Here is an 18,786-nt window from a genome sequence, read left to right on the forward strand (position 1 = left end):
CTAAGAAATTCAATTATTAAAAAATCTCTATCACAGCTTATTTTTCTAACCCATTTTTCGTAGCATTTCGCTAAGATTGTATAAGAATATTTAAAGCCTGCAGAAATGTTTCTTCTGACTCTTAATATTAATAGAGCGTTATGAGTGTAATAAAACAAGAACGAAAGCTGAATAACGCTATAAACGTTTCTTAACTCTTCAATTTTTCTATGAAAGAAATAAAACACTCGCACTATTATATTTCTTATGTCAACGTCCCAATATTTGTCCTTAAAACTCAATCAATTTTCTTTCCAGAATCTAATGCTGAACAAACATTTTTAAGATAACTATTGTTCTGGCAATGAGTTCAAAAGTTATATCTTTTTTGTAACTCCTTCTCTAATTGTTCAGTTGTTTCAAATATGATATGTATACAGAATAAAATTTATCGAAAAAGTTAAGCAATTTCATTAAAGTTTATACTAGTCAAAAAGTTTCCACGGCGTCTCCTTGTCTTTTGCTTCTTATACAAATGCAAATGAGTCAATAGAAATTATCTAAACGATTCCAGATTCAATATCATGCTAACTAGATAATTCATTATCTAAAATCAAGCAATATATCTTGCAATGGCCTCACTTTATCTGTCACGGTTGATATAATTCTGGTAAACCAATTAAAATAACTACGCGCTTTTAAAACCAATCATAAATGATTATCGATTTCCCTTCCTAAGATTTAGTGAAATCTTACTTTGACGTTATTTAATCTGTCACAGCAAAAGTGAGGTCATTGGAATGTCTATGTTGCTTTCAAAACCAATATTATGCCTAACTACCTAATTCACAACCTAACTACCTAATTCACAACCTAAGAATTTATGAAATATTTTCTATGGCGTCACCTTGCTTGTCGCAGCTTATACTAATCCTAATGAACTAAAGGGAATAAGACTTCCAAAATTAATATCGAATCGAACTAACGAAAATCCAGTAATAGATCTTGCTATATGACATCACCTTGACTATCGCAGCTTATACAAATCCTACTGTTCAGGCAGCTTCCAATATCATGCCTTGAAGCTCAGAAGAACAAATAATAATAACCCGTTCACCCGAATACTATCTCAAGTAATTACAGGTTGTTTCGTTATGATTATCCTCAATATATATCTTAGGAATCCTTGTAGAAGAAAAAACATGCATATTATAGGTGATAAAATTAATATGCAAGCTAGTAAAGAACATAAACACTATCAATTTCTAATGAATGATTACTGAAAAGTAGATACCACCAGAAACATCAAAACCTGTTGTTGGTTTCCGATTTTATAATTTATTACCCACTTATTTATATGTCTTTACGATGAAAAAAGCAACTACCATTCCGAGAAAGACCTTCAAGAAATCAAACTGGTTTTGGAACATTAAGTCCAGTCTTTTTCAATGCTGATTTGTTAGATTTTGATATTGTTTATAGTTTTTCTATAAAACCATTATAGTTTTTCTAAATAGTTTCATTTTATAGTTTTTCTAAAAAGCAGCTTTGAAACCTTTTTTTTTTTCGAATAACAAATATTTGCTCCCAAATTCTTTATATGTCAAGCAACTCATTTATCATAACAATTTTCATAGATTTCTAGAAAAGGAATCAAGATGATCTTTTCCATTTCAAATCCATCTTCTGACCTAATTTATGGTATTAATAAATCGTAGTTTCATGTATTTGGTTGAGTTGATTCACATTTCGATATAAAACTCCATATTTTTATATAAAGTTTCATATAGTTTAATAAAGCTTTATATTTTTATGTAACGCTTCATATTTTTATGCATAGCTTCTGGATATTCATATAAGTTTTTTCTTGTTTTTATGTAAGGATTTTATATATTCAGATGAATTGTTTCATGTTTTTATGTGCCTCATGTATTTGGATATACTTTTTAACTCATTTTCATTTGTTGCTTTATGCTTTCGTATGTAATTTCACTTTTTTCCTTTATATTTTTAATATGTTGTTAGTTTTGACGTACATATTAAATTTTCTGTGTTTCTATGAAATATACAAAAAGCATAACTTATCTATTTGATGTATTTTGAGTTTCATTACAAGTCAAACTTGCAAATACAATCCGCATAGATATATCCTAAATTTTTCAGAATTATATCTTAATAAAAAAAATTTTAAAAAAAATTAATAAATAAATTTTCAAAAAAATCAGTTTCTAATCATTATTTAAAGAACCTTCTCAATGCATTTTTATTCCGGAAGAGGAAAATGAATACGAAACAATAAATGCAAATACCAGTTTTAGTTTTACCAGCACTTTGTAATCTTATCAAGAAACTAAAATTTCAATGAAAAAAACTTTATCAAGCATAGTAAATTATCAGGTCGTCAAGGATGAAATTTGTAGTGTGGTTATAATAAATTTAATTAATTGACATTTGATTAAAATTTTATCATTTTTTCGAATGTAGAAGTGTTGCAAATTTCACCAACTTAAATAAATTACCATGAGCTCTAAGAATATTCATTTCTTAAAAAATTTACTTTATTGAAAATGAAACATCTTAAATTCGTACATCATCTTAACTATGTAGTATGTAGTAGAAGCAAGCCTCTTAACTATGTAGTAGAAATATCTTAAACTATGTAGTATAAGTTCTTACGCAAAACTACGGTATCGTAGATCACATGAAGCATTAACAGTGTATTTGGCTAGAGTATTAGTTGACTTAAGTGCTGATTGAACTGTGATGAATCAATAAAACAAACTCCAAAGCATAATATTAACCAAACAAATCTGATGGTGAATGTTCAGTGCTCTAGCCTAGGCGTAATCCATTATGATTTTACAAAACATGGCTCATTGGTCACAAAAACTTAAACAGATAGAGATTGGCGAAAAGATATCCTCTTGTCTTATTGCTTGATATTGTCAAATCACACACTGCACAAATGACAATGGTAAAATTACAAGAATTGGAACATCATCATCCTCCATGCAACACTGGACCTAGACCTCAGTGACTACCACATCGTTCTAAATTTGAATACTTTTTAATCGAAAAGCAAAAAACTGCCTTTCTGAATACATTGATTATCGTCAGGCAGGATTTTTCACACCGACCAGGGCAACCTGGTAGGACCAGGTTAATTTTACCGCTTGCGAGGTAAAAATGTAAAGAGATGACATAGTTTGATGACTGAAATAGTTCCTAATGTCTGAAAATATGAACCAACTATGTCTTTTTCTGCAAATTTTACAAATTTCATGCTTGAAGACGTAATATTTTAATATGGAGAAAACTCAGCTCATTACTATATTTAAAGAATTGATAGTTATACTTACTAAAATACAATATGATTAGCAGTACAGCATTTAAAATTGTTAGGACGTAAGCAACATTTCTTTTGCCCGATTCAATTTCTTGCGGGTTACTACAGTCAGTGCTGACTAATAAGGGTGTGAACATCAATCCAAATGACACACCAATCTGAAAATGAAATTTATTAAAAAAACAAGAAAGAATCATTCAGAAAAACACACAAAAATCGGCAGTAGTAAGAAATTCGACATAAATAACAATTGACGAAGAATTTCCTTTTTGTTTTAGTTTTTTCTTTTAAAATAATCAATAAAAACCAATAATTATATTATTTCATGACGCATTAAATTTCACAATAAATCTATATAATTATAGATTTTAATGGAATCAAAAATATGAAATTATTTAAAAGGATTATATTTCTAAGCTATATTTTGCAAAATTTATAAGATTTTCTGTTGCTACACTATCTGAACAAAATCTAATTCAAGTCTACAAGACGTATAATTTTGGAGTTAATAAGTTGTCCTATAAAAGATTTATTAGGATTAAAGTATATATTTAAGTAATGAATTTAGAACTACAAATTGCTACTTACTTCATTACCTAAAACTCCAAAAGCACATGCCCGAGATATCTCGTTCGCGGGGAACCACCTTGCAGCCAAGAAGGGACTCATTCCAATAATGAACACACTGGCTAAAGCATCGAAGAAGCAGCTCAACATTACAAATGGAAACCCATCTGGCTTCAGTGCCAGAAACTGAAGTGAAACAGCTGAAAAAATTGTCAAATCCATATATTAAATCCATTGATTTAAATTTAACTTTTATTTCTAAATCTTACCATTGGATTGTTCAAAAAGTAATTTCATTTTTTTTTTTAATTTCAAATGAAAAACGGTTTTTTGATAGTCTTATATTTTATTGAATGATATATTGTCCATTCTGGTTTAAAATTTTTGCCATCTTTCTGGCAGTAGCAGGATTCCACGCTACTAAAATACTTGCTGCTCACTGGCTTAAAAATTCATCGAGATAGTTCTTGATCTCCATCGCTTTGAGCCAGTTCACCTGTTTTACTCCATAATCTCAAGTCAATGACAAACCATTTCCCGTACCAATGATGACGCGCTTCAAAAATGGATGGTTTTCTTGACTTTTGAGTAGCAAATTACAGACGCCAACACGACGACACAAATTTCTTTTCGTACGAACATTAGAATCACATACGCCGAGCTTTAAGATTAAGCCTAGGCGTTTAAAATGATCATGAACGGTCGAATTCGAAATTTAATCTAATCTCTCAAATCTAATCTTAATCTAATCTTAATAGTTTAAATTTAATCTCTGCGATCTTACTAGTTGTTGTTTGCTGGTTTGCATCAATTAAAACCTTTATTGCGTCTTCATCAACTTCTGGCTTCCAGAGCGTGGTGCATCTTCAGCATCACAATTACTGGATAGAAATTTTGCAAACAAATTTCGGCACTGGCGAGCTGTCAATACATCTTCTCTATACGCATCATATAATTTTCTCATGCTTGAACAGCCTTTTCACCTTTTCAATAGTAAAGGAGTAAAATATGCCGAACTTTCCATATTTGAAAGGGCACCAAAAAAAAGTTATTGCGTAGAATGAATCGATTTCTCTCAATCAAGCTATGCTATATCATCTGCTAAATCATACCAAGATTATGTGACTTAAGTATTGGACACAATTAAGTGAAAATACACAAATAAGTCTGCTGTTGGGAAAAAGCGAAAGTACTTTCTGAACAATCAAATATAATAACTCATTGCTAACCAGCACCTAACTACTTGCATTTTATTAGACATTTTAAAATATTTTTGAAATATATAAAAGGTTCATAAAAGATCTATATCATAGCAGTTAATTAAAAGAAGAAAAGATGAAGTTTTAGCAGAATTGTTTTTTGAAGTAAAAACTGTTGTTTAGAGTTTTAAAGAAAAAAAATTTGTGCTGTCCACATTTCCGTTCATCTTTATAATTGACCGAATTTTGAGAGACACAATTGCAGACTTAATAGGGGATATAAGATGGAGACTCAATACCTCCCTAGAAAATCTAGATTTTGCAAATGACATTGCGCTAATGTCATCAAAGTAAAATTGACCTTGAAAATAAAGCACACTTAATTAATGAATACGCAAATAAAGTGGAGTTACATCTAAATCAAAAGAAATTCCAAACTATGTTGCCAATGCATAATCTTTAAAGAAAACCAAAAATTGATGATGATGAAATCAAAAATGTATAAGAATTCACATGCCGTCTCGGTTCTGTCCTTGGCAACAGTGGAGAACTACATGTGGAAATTAAAGACAGAGCCATCCGAGCAAGAGCACGTTTTAAAAACCTTGAAAAATTTTGGAGGTCAGCAAGCATTCAATACATAACAAAAATAAATATTTATAAATCCATAGGTTCAAGCAATTTTATTATTATTATGAAACATGATGACTTAAATCAAACATCCAAAAACTCAAGTTTTTCTAAAATAACTGCCTCAGAAAAATCTTCTAAATCTCTTAATCTGCCAAAAAAAAATGAAACAATATTAGAAAGACCAAACCTCTCTATGAACGAAGAAAAAATCTACAATAAAAGTCGAAATCGACAGGTTTTTGATGGCAGGATAAAAAAGATATGAAGCAAATTCTGGCCCATCTTGTATAAACTGAAGCTATTGGAGGAGCAATATCATCACTGCTAGTTTAAAAGGGTAAATACATTTGAAAATTTCTTGAAAACTGCCACAGATGGTAATTTTATTCTAGGATCTTCCCGAACAATTATTCAATTACTTTTTAATTAATTTCGTCAATGGTAAATTTATAAATAAAAATGTAAAAGTCACAAATAAACAAATATGATAATTTTAAGTGGTGAGCTTCTACTGCTTTAGTCCTTCATATAATTAATTGAAGGGCAGGGGGCCATGCTTTTCTTAGTAATGGCAATTTTTCATTAAAATGTTGCTTACGATAGTTACCAGACAGATACTTTAGAAATTGCTCTAGATAACAGCACAATGCACAATAACATGTTATTGGTATTTTTTTTAAATAAGGTAGTACTCAAAAATGCTCTTCTGAACATTTTTTTTTGTCGTATGCCTGCTTAGGCAATGAGGGTGCGATTGCTTCTGTTTTTCAGTGGCACCATCTATGGCCAGGAATTTGACTTCTGCCACGCCATTCACACAGCCACAACCCGTTTATAGGGCGGGTCACATTCACACACAAAGGAGAAAGGACGTGGAACACATAGAGAGAGAGAAAGAAACATCCATGCCTTTCCCGGGATTCGAACGCAGGATCTTTCTGATGCAAGGACAGTTACTGAACAAATTAAAAATAAGATTTAGCCTTATACTCTTAAAGCCCGACATGTTTACGAGATAATGTTTTGCCTTTAAACACAAAGTAAAACTTATCCAATTGTAGACAACAAAGCACTTGAAATATATAAGCAAATAATTTGTATTTGGGATTATCAAAATAAATCCTTCAAAATAATTTTATGACAAATTCATGAAAGTTAAGCTAAACAAGTTTTACATTAAAAAAGCATATTTACATCCATTTAAAAAAAATTAGCACTAACAATATGAACTACTATTTTGTGAGCGCTTATTTATCAGAATTTTCGATTCTCATGTCAAGACATTTTTTAGCAGTTTAAGACACCCTATATAAGTTTCATACAAACATTCTAAGTAAATTCTAGATGAAATTAAATAAACACCCTATTAGTTCACTGAGAAATCTTCTGTAAATATGTCACATAAAATAATCTGAAATGCTTTGAATAAATATTAATCTAATTAAATGAAATGCAAATTAAAGATCTTAATGGAAAAGGGTTCAAAGTGATATTTTAATGAGTCTGAGTAAAATAACTTTACAAATTAAAGTGTGCTCCTTTTTTTAGCTTAACTAATTCTTTGCATTTTTGGCATACTTTGAAAAATAGTACTCGCGAAATATTAAAGTATATTTTGTCACCAACTCTTTAAATAAGAAATGATTTACTATGGTTGATTTTTATTGGTAGGCAGTGTCCCTTCCGTTCAAGTACTACCTTTTGGAATATAATTTTCATGTGTATCGTTGGTAAAATAAAAACCAAACGATCTAAATAATGTTCGATAATGATAGGATTTTCATGTTCTAGATCACACATTACAAGGTGCTCATTTAATGTATCTTACTTAATTAGTGTAGGCATATAATATAAAATTACTCTTTTTTTAAACTAAAACGTTTTGTTTTTTTTGATAAATTAAGTTTTTTTATATGTAAACGAAAACTACATTCGAAATTTCACCGTTTATTAAAAAAAATGTCAAAATGTATGAGAAAGTATGTATTTATGAAATGTATTTTTACTTCTGGTTCGATTAACAAAAATCCCAAATGCTAATTTACAAACCAACTCTTATGGAGATTTTCCTCCGGACTATAGTTGGCCCATATTTTCGAATAGTAGAATTCTAAGTATTATTTCGATTGCTTTTGTTTCTTTTAAAATGTGTTACCTGAACTAAAAAAAATCTAATAGTGAAGATTTTTTTTTTAAAAAAAAGTGCCGACCAGGTTGTTAAAGGTCACTGGATTGAAAAATTGAATCAGGAACATTCATTTTAATTGCTCAGTCGTGACATGGCGTTGCCAATCTTGATGTCGTGATAGGCCACCCAACTTTCTAGAAAAGAAAAAAAAAACTTTTTCAAGGAAATCATTAATTGTCTGATGCACAGGGAATTTTCTTCCACGCAAGAAACCCTTTATACCTTCATCCACTGAAACCTTCGAAATTTAAAGACTTTGAAAATCAATTTAATATTTTGCAGTTAAAAGACTTAAATAAGATCGTTCCCGAAAAATCTCAACTTTTTTAATATTGTCACTTTGAACCTAATTCCTCTAAGCTCTTCAAATGAATTAAAAACAAGTATAGATGAAAATAATTTACATGTAGTATTGAGAATTGAACCACAGATCAAGGTCCATCGAAGATCTAATATATTCATTAGCAACGAAACAGGAATTATTAAAACAATGTATGTTAGCATCGTGATCTGAGAAGTCCAGTTCACTGCAATTTGACTAACGCCATAGTAACACCCCGTTACATTTGCTTCTGCTATGTGTTGAGGATATAACATACTACCTAGAGTGGCTAACACAAAATACAGCATTAGCATATAAAAACGTCTTCTGTAAGATTTCACTTCCATGCTATAGTCTATTTCGCCTTCATTGCAATTGTATTCATTGTATTCTTCTTTAACATTGCGCAACTCTATGGTTGCTATAGAAGTCACGCCGTTAGACGTTTCTCTCGGACTATCTGGAGAGTCATAGTTCAGAGCAGTTTTTGAAAGAAGGGTAACTGCCATGCTTGTAAATCTTGATTACTGTGTATAAAGAGATTGGATGATTTCAACAAATATTATATGGATGATGTGAACACGAAGCAGCTACGAGCAAACAGTTGAGGCATGCAAAGTCCAGGTAAGTATTTCTTTAAAACCTGTGGGGAAAAACACAATTTTAGATATTATATAGATAAGTTAATTAATAATTAAAAATGCAAAATCTGAGAAGGATATTCAGGTTGATTTAAAAACAAATACGCACAACAAAAATTGCATAAAATATATTTTAAGTTGTATAGGAGATTGCTATAGTTAAGTATGCTTTTGTATATATTGTCCTTGAAAGGAATGCAATGTATTTGTAAATAAATATTGTATTCCGTTCAAGAAAACAAATGTTTTGATTTGGTTTGGTTTGGTTGTAACGTCACACTAAGGTTACTTTAATAATATATAATATGCAATTATAATACTGATGACCGTCTAAGATTCATTTTTAATTATAATCCGAATGCATCATATGAACTACTGCAATTTTAGATCTCAGAGCAGTTAGTGATCACTATGTCCTTCGCTCCAACCTTCCCAGTTGCTTAACTGTGTGCTCTGAAGCTGCTGAGGACATGACATTAGAATAGATTCTGAGTTAAGACATGGTCAGATAAAGTTTTGTCTGATCAGATACCTAATCTTTAGCACGAGCAATGGAATTAATAAGCTAAGACTAAACCTACTACACCGACTCAGATATGTAAGCAGATGTATTGGAATGGATGCACTCACTTTAACTTTTTTTAATATTGATATTCGGGCAATAGTTTAAGATATGAAGAATTAAAAAAAAACTCTCCTCCAACTTTGCGAGCTACTAGGATACATCAAATAAAGGATTTTCACCAACTTATTGTAAAAACATGCTTAACTAATTAATGTAACGCTGTGTTTAAGAAATCATTATCATGTCACGTATAAGAAATATGCAATAATTAATATTATGTTTTATTAATAATTAATAATATTTTTAGAAAATTAGTGTAATAATGTGTTTTGTGAGTTACAGTGGCACTAAGCTGTCATTTTAGAGTACATGGGCAAGAAAATTTATACTTAAGAAATGAACTATTTCTGACTAGTATTTTTTATCATAAAAGTAAATTTGTAGAACTGTTAACATTTTTGTTTTGAAAAACGTTAGAGCCCTATAAAATGTATTTTTGGTGTTAAATTTATTTCCTTGGTCGAACAAAAAACCTAAATACCTTGTGCAATTTACTAAAAGTTTGGCCGAGTTGAGTTTAGTTATATTAGCTGGAATTATAAAACTTGCATCGAACGTAGACAACATTGTGTATGCTCATCAAACGATGAATTGTTTTCAAAGAGGGAAGAGTAAAAAAAGATTCCTTTGGTACCTCGAGCTGTAACGAGTTCACCTTAATCCTTCACTCTACACTTTATAAAAGTGAGTAATAATTATTATTTTCTTACGTAGGATTGGTCAAGTAATTTATGAAAAATGCAGGAGGAAAAAACAGTTACAATTTTTTCAGAGGGGAAAACATTTGCATGTCTGCGAAACTACGCTTACAATGTTATAAATCCACTGACATTCAAGGACCAGATTTGAGCAAAATCAGTCGAATAGCTTTTGAGTAATCGAATTTTAACTATCGAACTTTTTTGAAATTCAATTTCTCCGGAACTTTTCGACTGACTTCGCTCACATTTTGCATTTTGCTATGTAAAATTATATTCTTTAAAATGAGGCAAAAAATTGTATTCCATACACTTTAAAATTTTTTGGCCATTATTAAATAAAATAATAAAAACTAATGAATATTTTCTAAAAGTTATTTCTTACGTTAAATTATCATGGATAAGCGAATTTTATAATTGGGTGCAAAAAATTTTCAATTCACGAGATGTAGCTAAATATCCGAAAAATATAATTAATATTAAGAGGTTCAAACTTTGGATAACTCTCCTGACAGAACTATTGGGACCGTATTGATTGCGGCTACCCCCTATATTTTGCGGGTCGGAAATCCAAATACGTCAAAAAAAATGTTATGTTTATTCATAGAATGTACGTTTTTTTATGTCTGATTTTGAAATTTAGAATATCGTCTGCACTTATTAATTAGCTTATAAGTGCAGACGATAATTGGTCATCGATCATCGATAGACGGTCATCCTCTTAAGCCATCAAGATTGAGTTCTAGAACGTGAAGATCCAATCATTAGATCAAAATTTAATCAAAGTGGTCCGTTTTTCTTTCTTTTTGCGCACTGTGCATGTAAACAAAATTTTTGCAATATATGAAATGCAAAATCAACAAAATCAGTTAGAAACTGAAATATAAGAATGAAGCTACAATTTGCAGTACAAGAACAGAGCTTGCAGAAGAAGAGATTCAGAACAGCAATTATCCCTCTAACTGAAATGGCAGCATTAGCCAAGTTTGTACAGCAAGCTAGTAAGCTAAAGGAAAAGAATTGCTGCGGAAACAGCAATTCTTTTCCTTGACTAAGACATGCAGATGTGCAAAGCAATTTTCAATGGAAAATTAATTTCAAGGACGGGAAAGAAAATCCTATTCAAACTTTACAGATACACAAAGGGGAAAAGTGAAGGGATAAGAAGCCAAAAACTTAGATTAGAAATTTACTAAAAAGAGTTATCTTGATTATCTTGATCCCTTTAATACCAGTGAAAATATACGCCACAAATTATTCCAAACCGGTTTGAATTTGTAACAGTTATACATGACTGCTAAGGTTAAAATTTGTTTATTTTTCACCGTTTCCTAGAGTACTAAGTATGAAAAGGGCGCAAAATGTCAAAATGAAAAACTCCAACAGTAAACAGATATAAATAGCTGATTGAAAGCGAGATTTCAAAATACATTTTTCGTTCTGAAAATACCAATAACCACAATAAATCTACAAAAGAATTAAAAATAATGAAAACTCTTAGTACTTAAAATTTTAATTCTAATTATTAGTCAAAAACATTCGAATACTATATTTTTTTATTTATATTTAGCCATTAATGTAATTAGCTCTACGCACTAGCAACGATAAAGAGTATAAAATAACTAAACGGTATTTTCCTTTAAATAAATATAGTTATATAAGCTACAATTTTTCCAAACATGGTATACTTACAATAAAATGAGTTTATTTATTTTCAGGTAAGTGCCCATTAAGTTTGAAATATTTTAACTAAATATCAGTTTAAAGTACTAAATACCTAGACATCATTGCTGACATTAAAAGTCATTGTGTTTTTTCTTGTTTTTCAGTAAAAACGACCTCCTGGTTATTTTGAAAATCTTATCGTCAGATCGCCCTAAACCCTTCAATTTCTGAATAACAAAATTAATTACTCACCGAGATGAATCATACATAAAAAAAGTAGTTATTTTATTTTATTGCATATTTATGGCATTATATCTTTTATCATACAGATGAATGACAAATCTCATAAACTCATAAAATACTTGTAAATTTTATTCATGAAAATTTTGTAATAAAAACAATACTTCAATGAGAAAAACAACTACATGTACAGTTAGCAAAAAAAAGGACCACTCTGAATAACTTTTGATCTAATGATCGGATCTTTACGTTCTAGAACTCATTCTTAATAGTTCGAGGAGTGACTTCAAATATGTTAATTATTTAGTGCAGATAATATTTCAAGTTACGAAATAAGACTCAAAAATGTACTTTCTATGAATAAATAAAAAAAAATTTACGAATTCTGATTTCTGACACCCAAATTATTGGGGTAGCCGCAATCTGGGAAATACGGTCCTAATAGTTCTGTCAGAAGAGTGGTCCAAAGTTTGAACATCTTAATGTTAATTTTACTTTTTGCGTATTTTACGATATCTCGAGAATTTAAGTGAATTGAAAATTTTTGCTCACAGTTATAAAATTCGTTTACTCAAAGATGCAAGTATTTGAAACGTGAAATACGCAAATAGTAAATTTAACATTAAGGGGTCAAAACTTTGGAGCGCTCTCCTGACCAAACTATTGGGACCATATTTCCCTGATTGTGGCTACCCCCTATATTTTGGGGTCAAAAATCCAAATCCACCATAAAAATGTATGTTTATTCAGAGAAAGAACGTTTTTGGGTTTGATTTCGTAGCATAAAATTTATGTAATGTAAATGTCTCCACTAATAGATGTACGTAAATGTCTTCACTAAATAATTAGCATATTTGAAATCACCCCTTTGAACCATTAAGATTGAATCCTGGAATGAGAAGATCCGATTATTAGACCAAAAAATCAGGGTGGTCCGGGTTTTTTTTTTTTTTTTTTTTTTTTTTTTTTTTTTTTTTTTTTTTTTTTTTTTGCGCACTGTGCATTGTAGCCATAAATCTATTGAAAAAAATTATAAATATGGAACAAAAGCAGCTTTGAATCTGTTTTAGTTTAATGAGTAATACTGTTCTTAAAAAAATTAATCGGGAAAAATATACGAATTATAGTAACTGTTTCAAAAACATACGACTAAAAATAATTCCTTTCTGAAGTAAGCAATTAGAGGCTTAAATCATTTAAACTAAATATATGTAATTCAGAATTAGAAAGTAAATTCTGAATATTTTTTCAATCTCTGTAACTCAATTAATATTTCTCAATTCAGTTTTGTTCAGTGAAAAGAAAATATTTTTTTAAAGACTGTATTATGAGTTCATGCGTATATGATTTATAAATATTTACTACCAGTACTCCAATTTTTCCACTGCTTTTCAGTTACGAATTAATTAAATTTCCATTTGAGAACTAATTAAAATTAACCATTAAAAAAATTTAATTAACAAATGTAGTTACTATGTGTTAAAGATACCATAAAAAGTATAACTTATTTTGATGTATTCTAATACTAACACCGCAATAATTAAGCTGAGCACGATTGTTATTAAATTAATTTATTATTCAAAGATATTAACTTAATAACATGACAGTTTGCAAAGATTTTTTTGTTAAAAAAATAAATAAATTATGTATTTTTTCTCAGAATTAATCTTTTTTTATGTTTGCTATCCAAATATCTTTGAAAAAAATAAGTCATTACTTCGACGGCCATCCTATGCATGTTACGCATTCGTCATATTTCCTGAGCTTTGACCGTCTATAATTAGACTTATATCATCATAAAATTCCCTGGGCTTTAGTTTGCCCAGCGATCATCAATATAGCATTAGTAGTTTCGATTAAAATAATTAACTCGAATTTTTAAGATCCACTACAAGAAACGAGGTTATTAAATATTTCACTTATTTGGAATACTTATTCGTTATCCATTCTTATCAGCATTATATCATTGCTCGGATGACGTGGTAGACGTCTGAGCTGATACACTCTCTCTTGGAGTTCCTACCACTACAAATAATATTTAACTTGAAGCATATGCACCTTTTAACCAGAACATGTTTAGCGCGTATCTTTTTGGTTGCATATTTTGGCATATTTGGTAGTATTCAAAATTGAATTCATGATTACAGAAATGTAAGACAGCTTTCAACAGAAATGTAAGACTTGCTAGTTAATGCACGCCGATAACAGAAAAGTGATGATTACTATGGATTCTGTGCTCTGAGTTTCATTTCTGATCCAGAACTTCTCACTGCATACTTCAAAGGTCAGATGTATACCTAATCTGTTCCACTAATTAGTCCAATTAGTACTATAATCCCATCATCGAATTAGGACACCTTAATTTTGGTATCATTTGATTCATCGTAAAAAAAATACACAGAATACAAAACCTCACTTGAAAAACAGCAATGTTTTTTTTTTCCTTTTGACCCTTCTTCCACCTCGATAAATTCAAGATGGTAGCAGAAGATGATGAAAATATTAAGAAAATTTTTTCTTGTAGTAAGAGAAAACGGAACCTGGAGAATTCGTTACAACCATAAATTACAATCAAAATACAAAGAACCTGACGAAATAAAAATGATGAAAATTTCTCAAATAAGGTGGCTAGGACATGTATTTTGATACAGCAATGAAAAACCTGTTAAAAAAATATCCTTCGAAACACCAGAGGGAAAAATAAAAAGAGGAAGACCTAGGTCAAAATGATTAGATAGAGTAGAGAAGTAGTTAAAGGACTTGGGAGTTAATAGTTGGAGAAATATAGCATCGAGCTAAATGGGGGTAAACTGATTGAGACGGCCTTGACCAGTAACCTGGCTGTAGTGCCTAAGAAGAAGTTTTCAACCTCCTATCGGAGGTTGAGAAATTCTGGTCTTCCTATTAGGCTGAAATCACAAATTTTAAAACAATTTTCAGTTCTCCCCTAACTAGTTACGTAGTTAATCTGCCTTTTTTTTTAAGACAGAAACTAGCCTAATATCAATTTAGATTGGAAAATAAATTTGTTCACTCAATTCTTAATTTACAGTCCGTAAAAATAATTTAAAACTCCATGTAGTGTATGTTTTTATACTATTTTAGTGCACAAAAATAATTTTTTATTGTTATTAAGCAGTCTTTCTTCAATATTTTTTGCTCATGAACATCTACACATTTAGAAAGTTAATTATTTCTTAGCTTATTATAAAGCAGGTTTATACATTTAGGTTATACATTTATTTAGGTTATACATTTATTTATACATTATATCAGGTTATACATTTATTTATTTATCAATTTACAGTAATATTATAAGTTCATTAAAATTATTTTAAAAATTTACTAATTTATCCTAATTAGTAAGATAAAACGTAAAAATATTTTTAAACACAATATTTAAGCATACCTTAGTATTATCCTTCCAAGCTTCAACAACATATCTTTTCATTTCTTTTTATTTTTTCCTATTTGTTTGAGAATGCAATATTCCGCTACGATGAGTACAGCAGTAACGGTAACTTTCCAACTGTACAGTGAACATTCGATTTTTCAACAAATAGTTTTGAGGTAAGTGTGACAACAAACACAGTCACAAAAAAAATTGTTATTGCAATTTTACAACCCTATAACGGGGATATAAAACACGTACCTTTTCGAATCATAACCGCAGAACAGCATCCAATAAAAGTGTTACAAAATGTTAGCCGATACTCTGATTTTAAGTTGAGAATTCAACTCTCGAAATAAAATTACTGTAAAAATATTCAATAGGGTCATAACTCTTTTATGAAAGCTTGTTTTTATGTTGCCGTTTATAAAATATTTGTGAAAAACAATTTTAAAGAAGAAATATTTTGTATTTGCACTACCTATACAAACTCGTTTTAAAAATTTGCCTAGACTATTAGGTGCGATTCAAACCATGATATCGTGCGACGTTTTCAGACGTTTCTGAAACTTTAATGCGGTGTCAAAGTAGCGATGCAAAATAAGCTATCTTAAATAAGATAAGCTATCTTAAGTAACGTGTTATTATGCAAAATAAGCTATCTTAAATAAGATAAGCTATCTTAAGTAACGTGTTATGATGCAAAATAAGTTATCTTAAATAAGATAAGCTATCTTAAGTAACGTGTTATGATTCAAAATAAGCTATCTGAAATAAGATAAGCTATCTTTAGTAACGTGTTATGACTCAAAATAAGCTATCTTAAATAAGATAAGCTATCTTAAGTAACGTGTTATGATTCAAATAAGCTATCTTAAGTAACGTGTTATGATTCAAAATAAGCTATCTTAAATAAGATAAGCTATCTTAAGTAACGTGTTATGATGCAAAATAAGCTATCTTAAATAAAATTACACTATACTACGGTACAAATAAGAGCTTTAATCAGGTTGTGGCAATTGCGGTTCAAAATACTGTTATTATGGTTCAATGCTGAACTGATTTTCCTGTGAATATGTGGTGCAATTTACCCCTAATTAAAGCCAAATAATAAAAGATCATACTGATCCAGTAAAATTACCAAATTTAGTATCACCGTAATAAATTTTGTAGAAAACAGTTTTAAAGAAGTATTTGCTGATTACACCAGTTAGGAAAACTCTTGACGAAAAATTTACCTGGAATACCAGAAATTTTAGCACACCTCAATCACAATATCATGCAAATTTTCAGCAAACTTAATACAGTATGAAGTATCACATTATCGTAAAGATTAAACCATTTCAGATTTCAAAAATTTTATTTACTCCATTCTGTTAAAAAATTAATCTTTCTCATAGTTTTCTAAGCTTTATAAACTAAACTGTCGGCGCTTCTGTTCTTTTTTTCTTCAAATATTTGAAAGGAATAAATAACATCAGTTATGTTTTCCCACTTGCAGTTCTGTTTAATCAAAACCTTGATTTATTGTACATTCTTTAACAATTAATTATTCGTCTTCGATCAACTACAGGACTGTAAGGCAAGCTTAGACAAAAATGAAAGTGAAATTATGTCACCAAATTAATAGTTAAATTTTTTTTGTTTATAGTTGCGCATTTAAAACGCGTTTTTATAAATAGAAAATATAAATATAAATAAAAAGCAATATAAAAGTAAAAATAAATAAATTATAAAAGTTAATAAGGAAATAATAATTTTTGGAACTAAAGTGCAAAATTAATGGGGAAAATAGCTTCAATGTAGTAAACGTGGACAGTCATGAGTTTACCACGAACAATAGCCTTATTTTTTTATCAGAGCCGAATAATTATCCTTATTTTGATCTCCATATTTTATTTTTTTCTTTTACTCCTTACTTAGAACGGATATTCAACTGTTCAGAATCAACTAATAATAATTTCTCTACCAATCTACCATTACCATGATTTATTATACTAAAATTTATAATTTCTCGAACATTAGAGGGCAGAAAATGGGTATTTTGCATAAAAAAATTAAACCTTAGGAAATGTAGGACAGTTAATTTCCCTTTATTGTCGAGGAAGAAATCATTTATGTCGGGGCAGCGAAGTTAAATTTATCTGGGCAATCATCTTATTGAATTAATTCAACACTCTTATGTCTCTGAAAAAGTTACTATAATAAAGTATGTAGGTGAGTTCTTGGAGAATCAGTTGGATTTTTCAATTGTGTAGTTGGTCCTCATTTTATTTTAATTAGGCATTGGAGATCATGCATAGCCATGTTGAGTTTAAGGGATTCCAATTCTCAGAAGATGAAAGGTATTTGTCTGATTATTGATTTTCCATCTCCCCAGACCTCAACCCTAAAGAACATACCTGAGACCCTTTGAAGAAGGCTCCCATCCAGCAAACATTCAAGCTTTGCTGAAACAGGTGGACCCATTGACACAAAAACTTTTAAATTGTCTAATTTCCTCATTGTGAAAGCTGTGTACCAGTAATAGGTAATAACCTTGGCACTATTAAATTAATCGATGATAAAATTATGTTTCTTTATTTTTGTCGTCGATGAAAGCCATTTAACTCCAGAAGTCCAAATGTAACGTTCTCCTGTGACAGTGTATCTCCAGACATTTTTTATAATACCTAGTAATAAAAAATCATTGGTAATTGAATTAAAATTAAAAACCAATCATGTACGAATAAAAATTAATCTGGAAAAGATTTTTTTTTTTTCGTTTCGGTGAACCATAAAGTATTGAAAAGGTACTGGTAAAGCCAACGGAGATTAATTAATTTTTGCGATAGATACTTTTGGTATTATGGTAATAAGGTGTTGTTTTAATAGGTATCAAACATACTAATAAAATTACCATGGTTCTTAATGCAGATACTATGGAAGTAGGTTTTCATAGCTTCCCGGGAGGGATAAGCACGGCAAAAAAAAATCGCGATTATGGTAAATATTTGCTATCCCGAGTTGGCTACCGGTAGCATTAAAATAATTTATTATCATTCTAAAATTTGATTCTATTATTCAGCTGTAATTTCAGCTGTCTTTTCCAGCTGTAAAAAGTTTATTCGTTATTAGAATATTATGCCAACCAGCCTGTGTAGGGGGCAGAAAACTGTCCTTGCATCAGGAAGGCTTCGGGTTCGAATCCCAGGCAAGGCATGAATGTTTCTTTCTCTCTATCTGTATTCTATGTCCTTTCTCCTTTGTGTGTGAATGTGACCCGCCCTATAAGCGGCAATAAGAATAAAAC

At 30.0% G+C, this 18,786-nt stretch overlaps 1 protein-coding gene across 1 annotated transcript; it reads right to left on the bottom strand.

Annotated features, from left to right (window-relative positions):
* Positions 1-3,243: 3,243 nt before the first annotated feature.
* On the bottom strand, positions 3,244-15,648 carry LOC107446232 (uncharacterized MFS-type transporter C09D4.1). Its single transcript, XM_043040611.2, has 4 exons — positions 15,513-15,648; positions 8,317-8,877; positions 3,914-4,092; positions 3,244-3,483 (listed from the first exon to the last, which is right to left on the bottom strand). The coding sequence occupies exons 2-4, from the start codon at positions 8,741-8,743 to the stop codon at positions 3,259-3,261; spliced, it is 831 nt and encodes a 276-aa protein (XP_042896545.1). The 5' UTR covers positions 8,744-8,877; positions 15,513-15,648; the 3' UTR covers positions 3,244-3,258.
* Positions 15,649-18,786: the final 3,138 nt, after the last annotated feature.

Source organism: Parasteatoda tepidariorum, chromosome 3 (genome assembly GCF_043381705.1).
Source record: "Parasteatoda tepidariorum isolate YZ-2023 chromosome 3, CAS_Ptep_4.0, whole genome shotgun sequence".
NCBI classification, from domain to species: domain Eukaryota; kingdom Metazoa; phylum Arthropoda; class Arachnida; order Araneae; family Theridiidae; genus Parasteatoda; species Parasteatoda tepidariorum.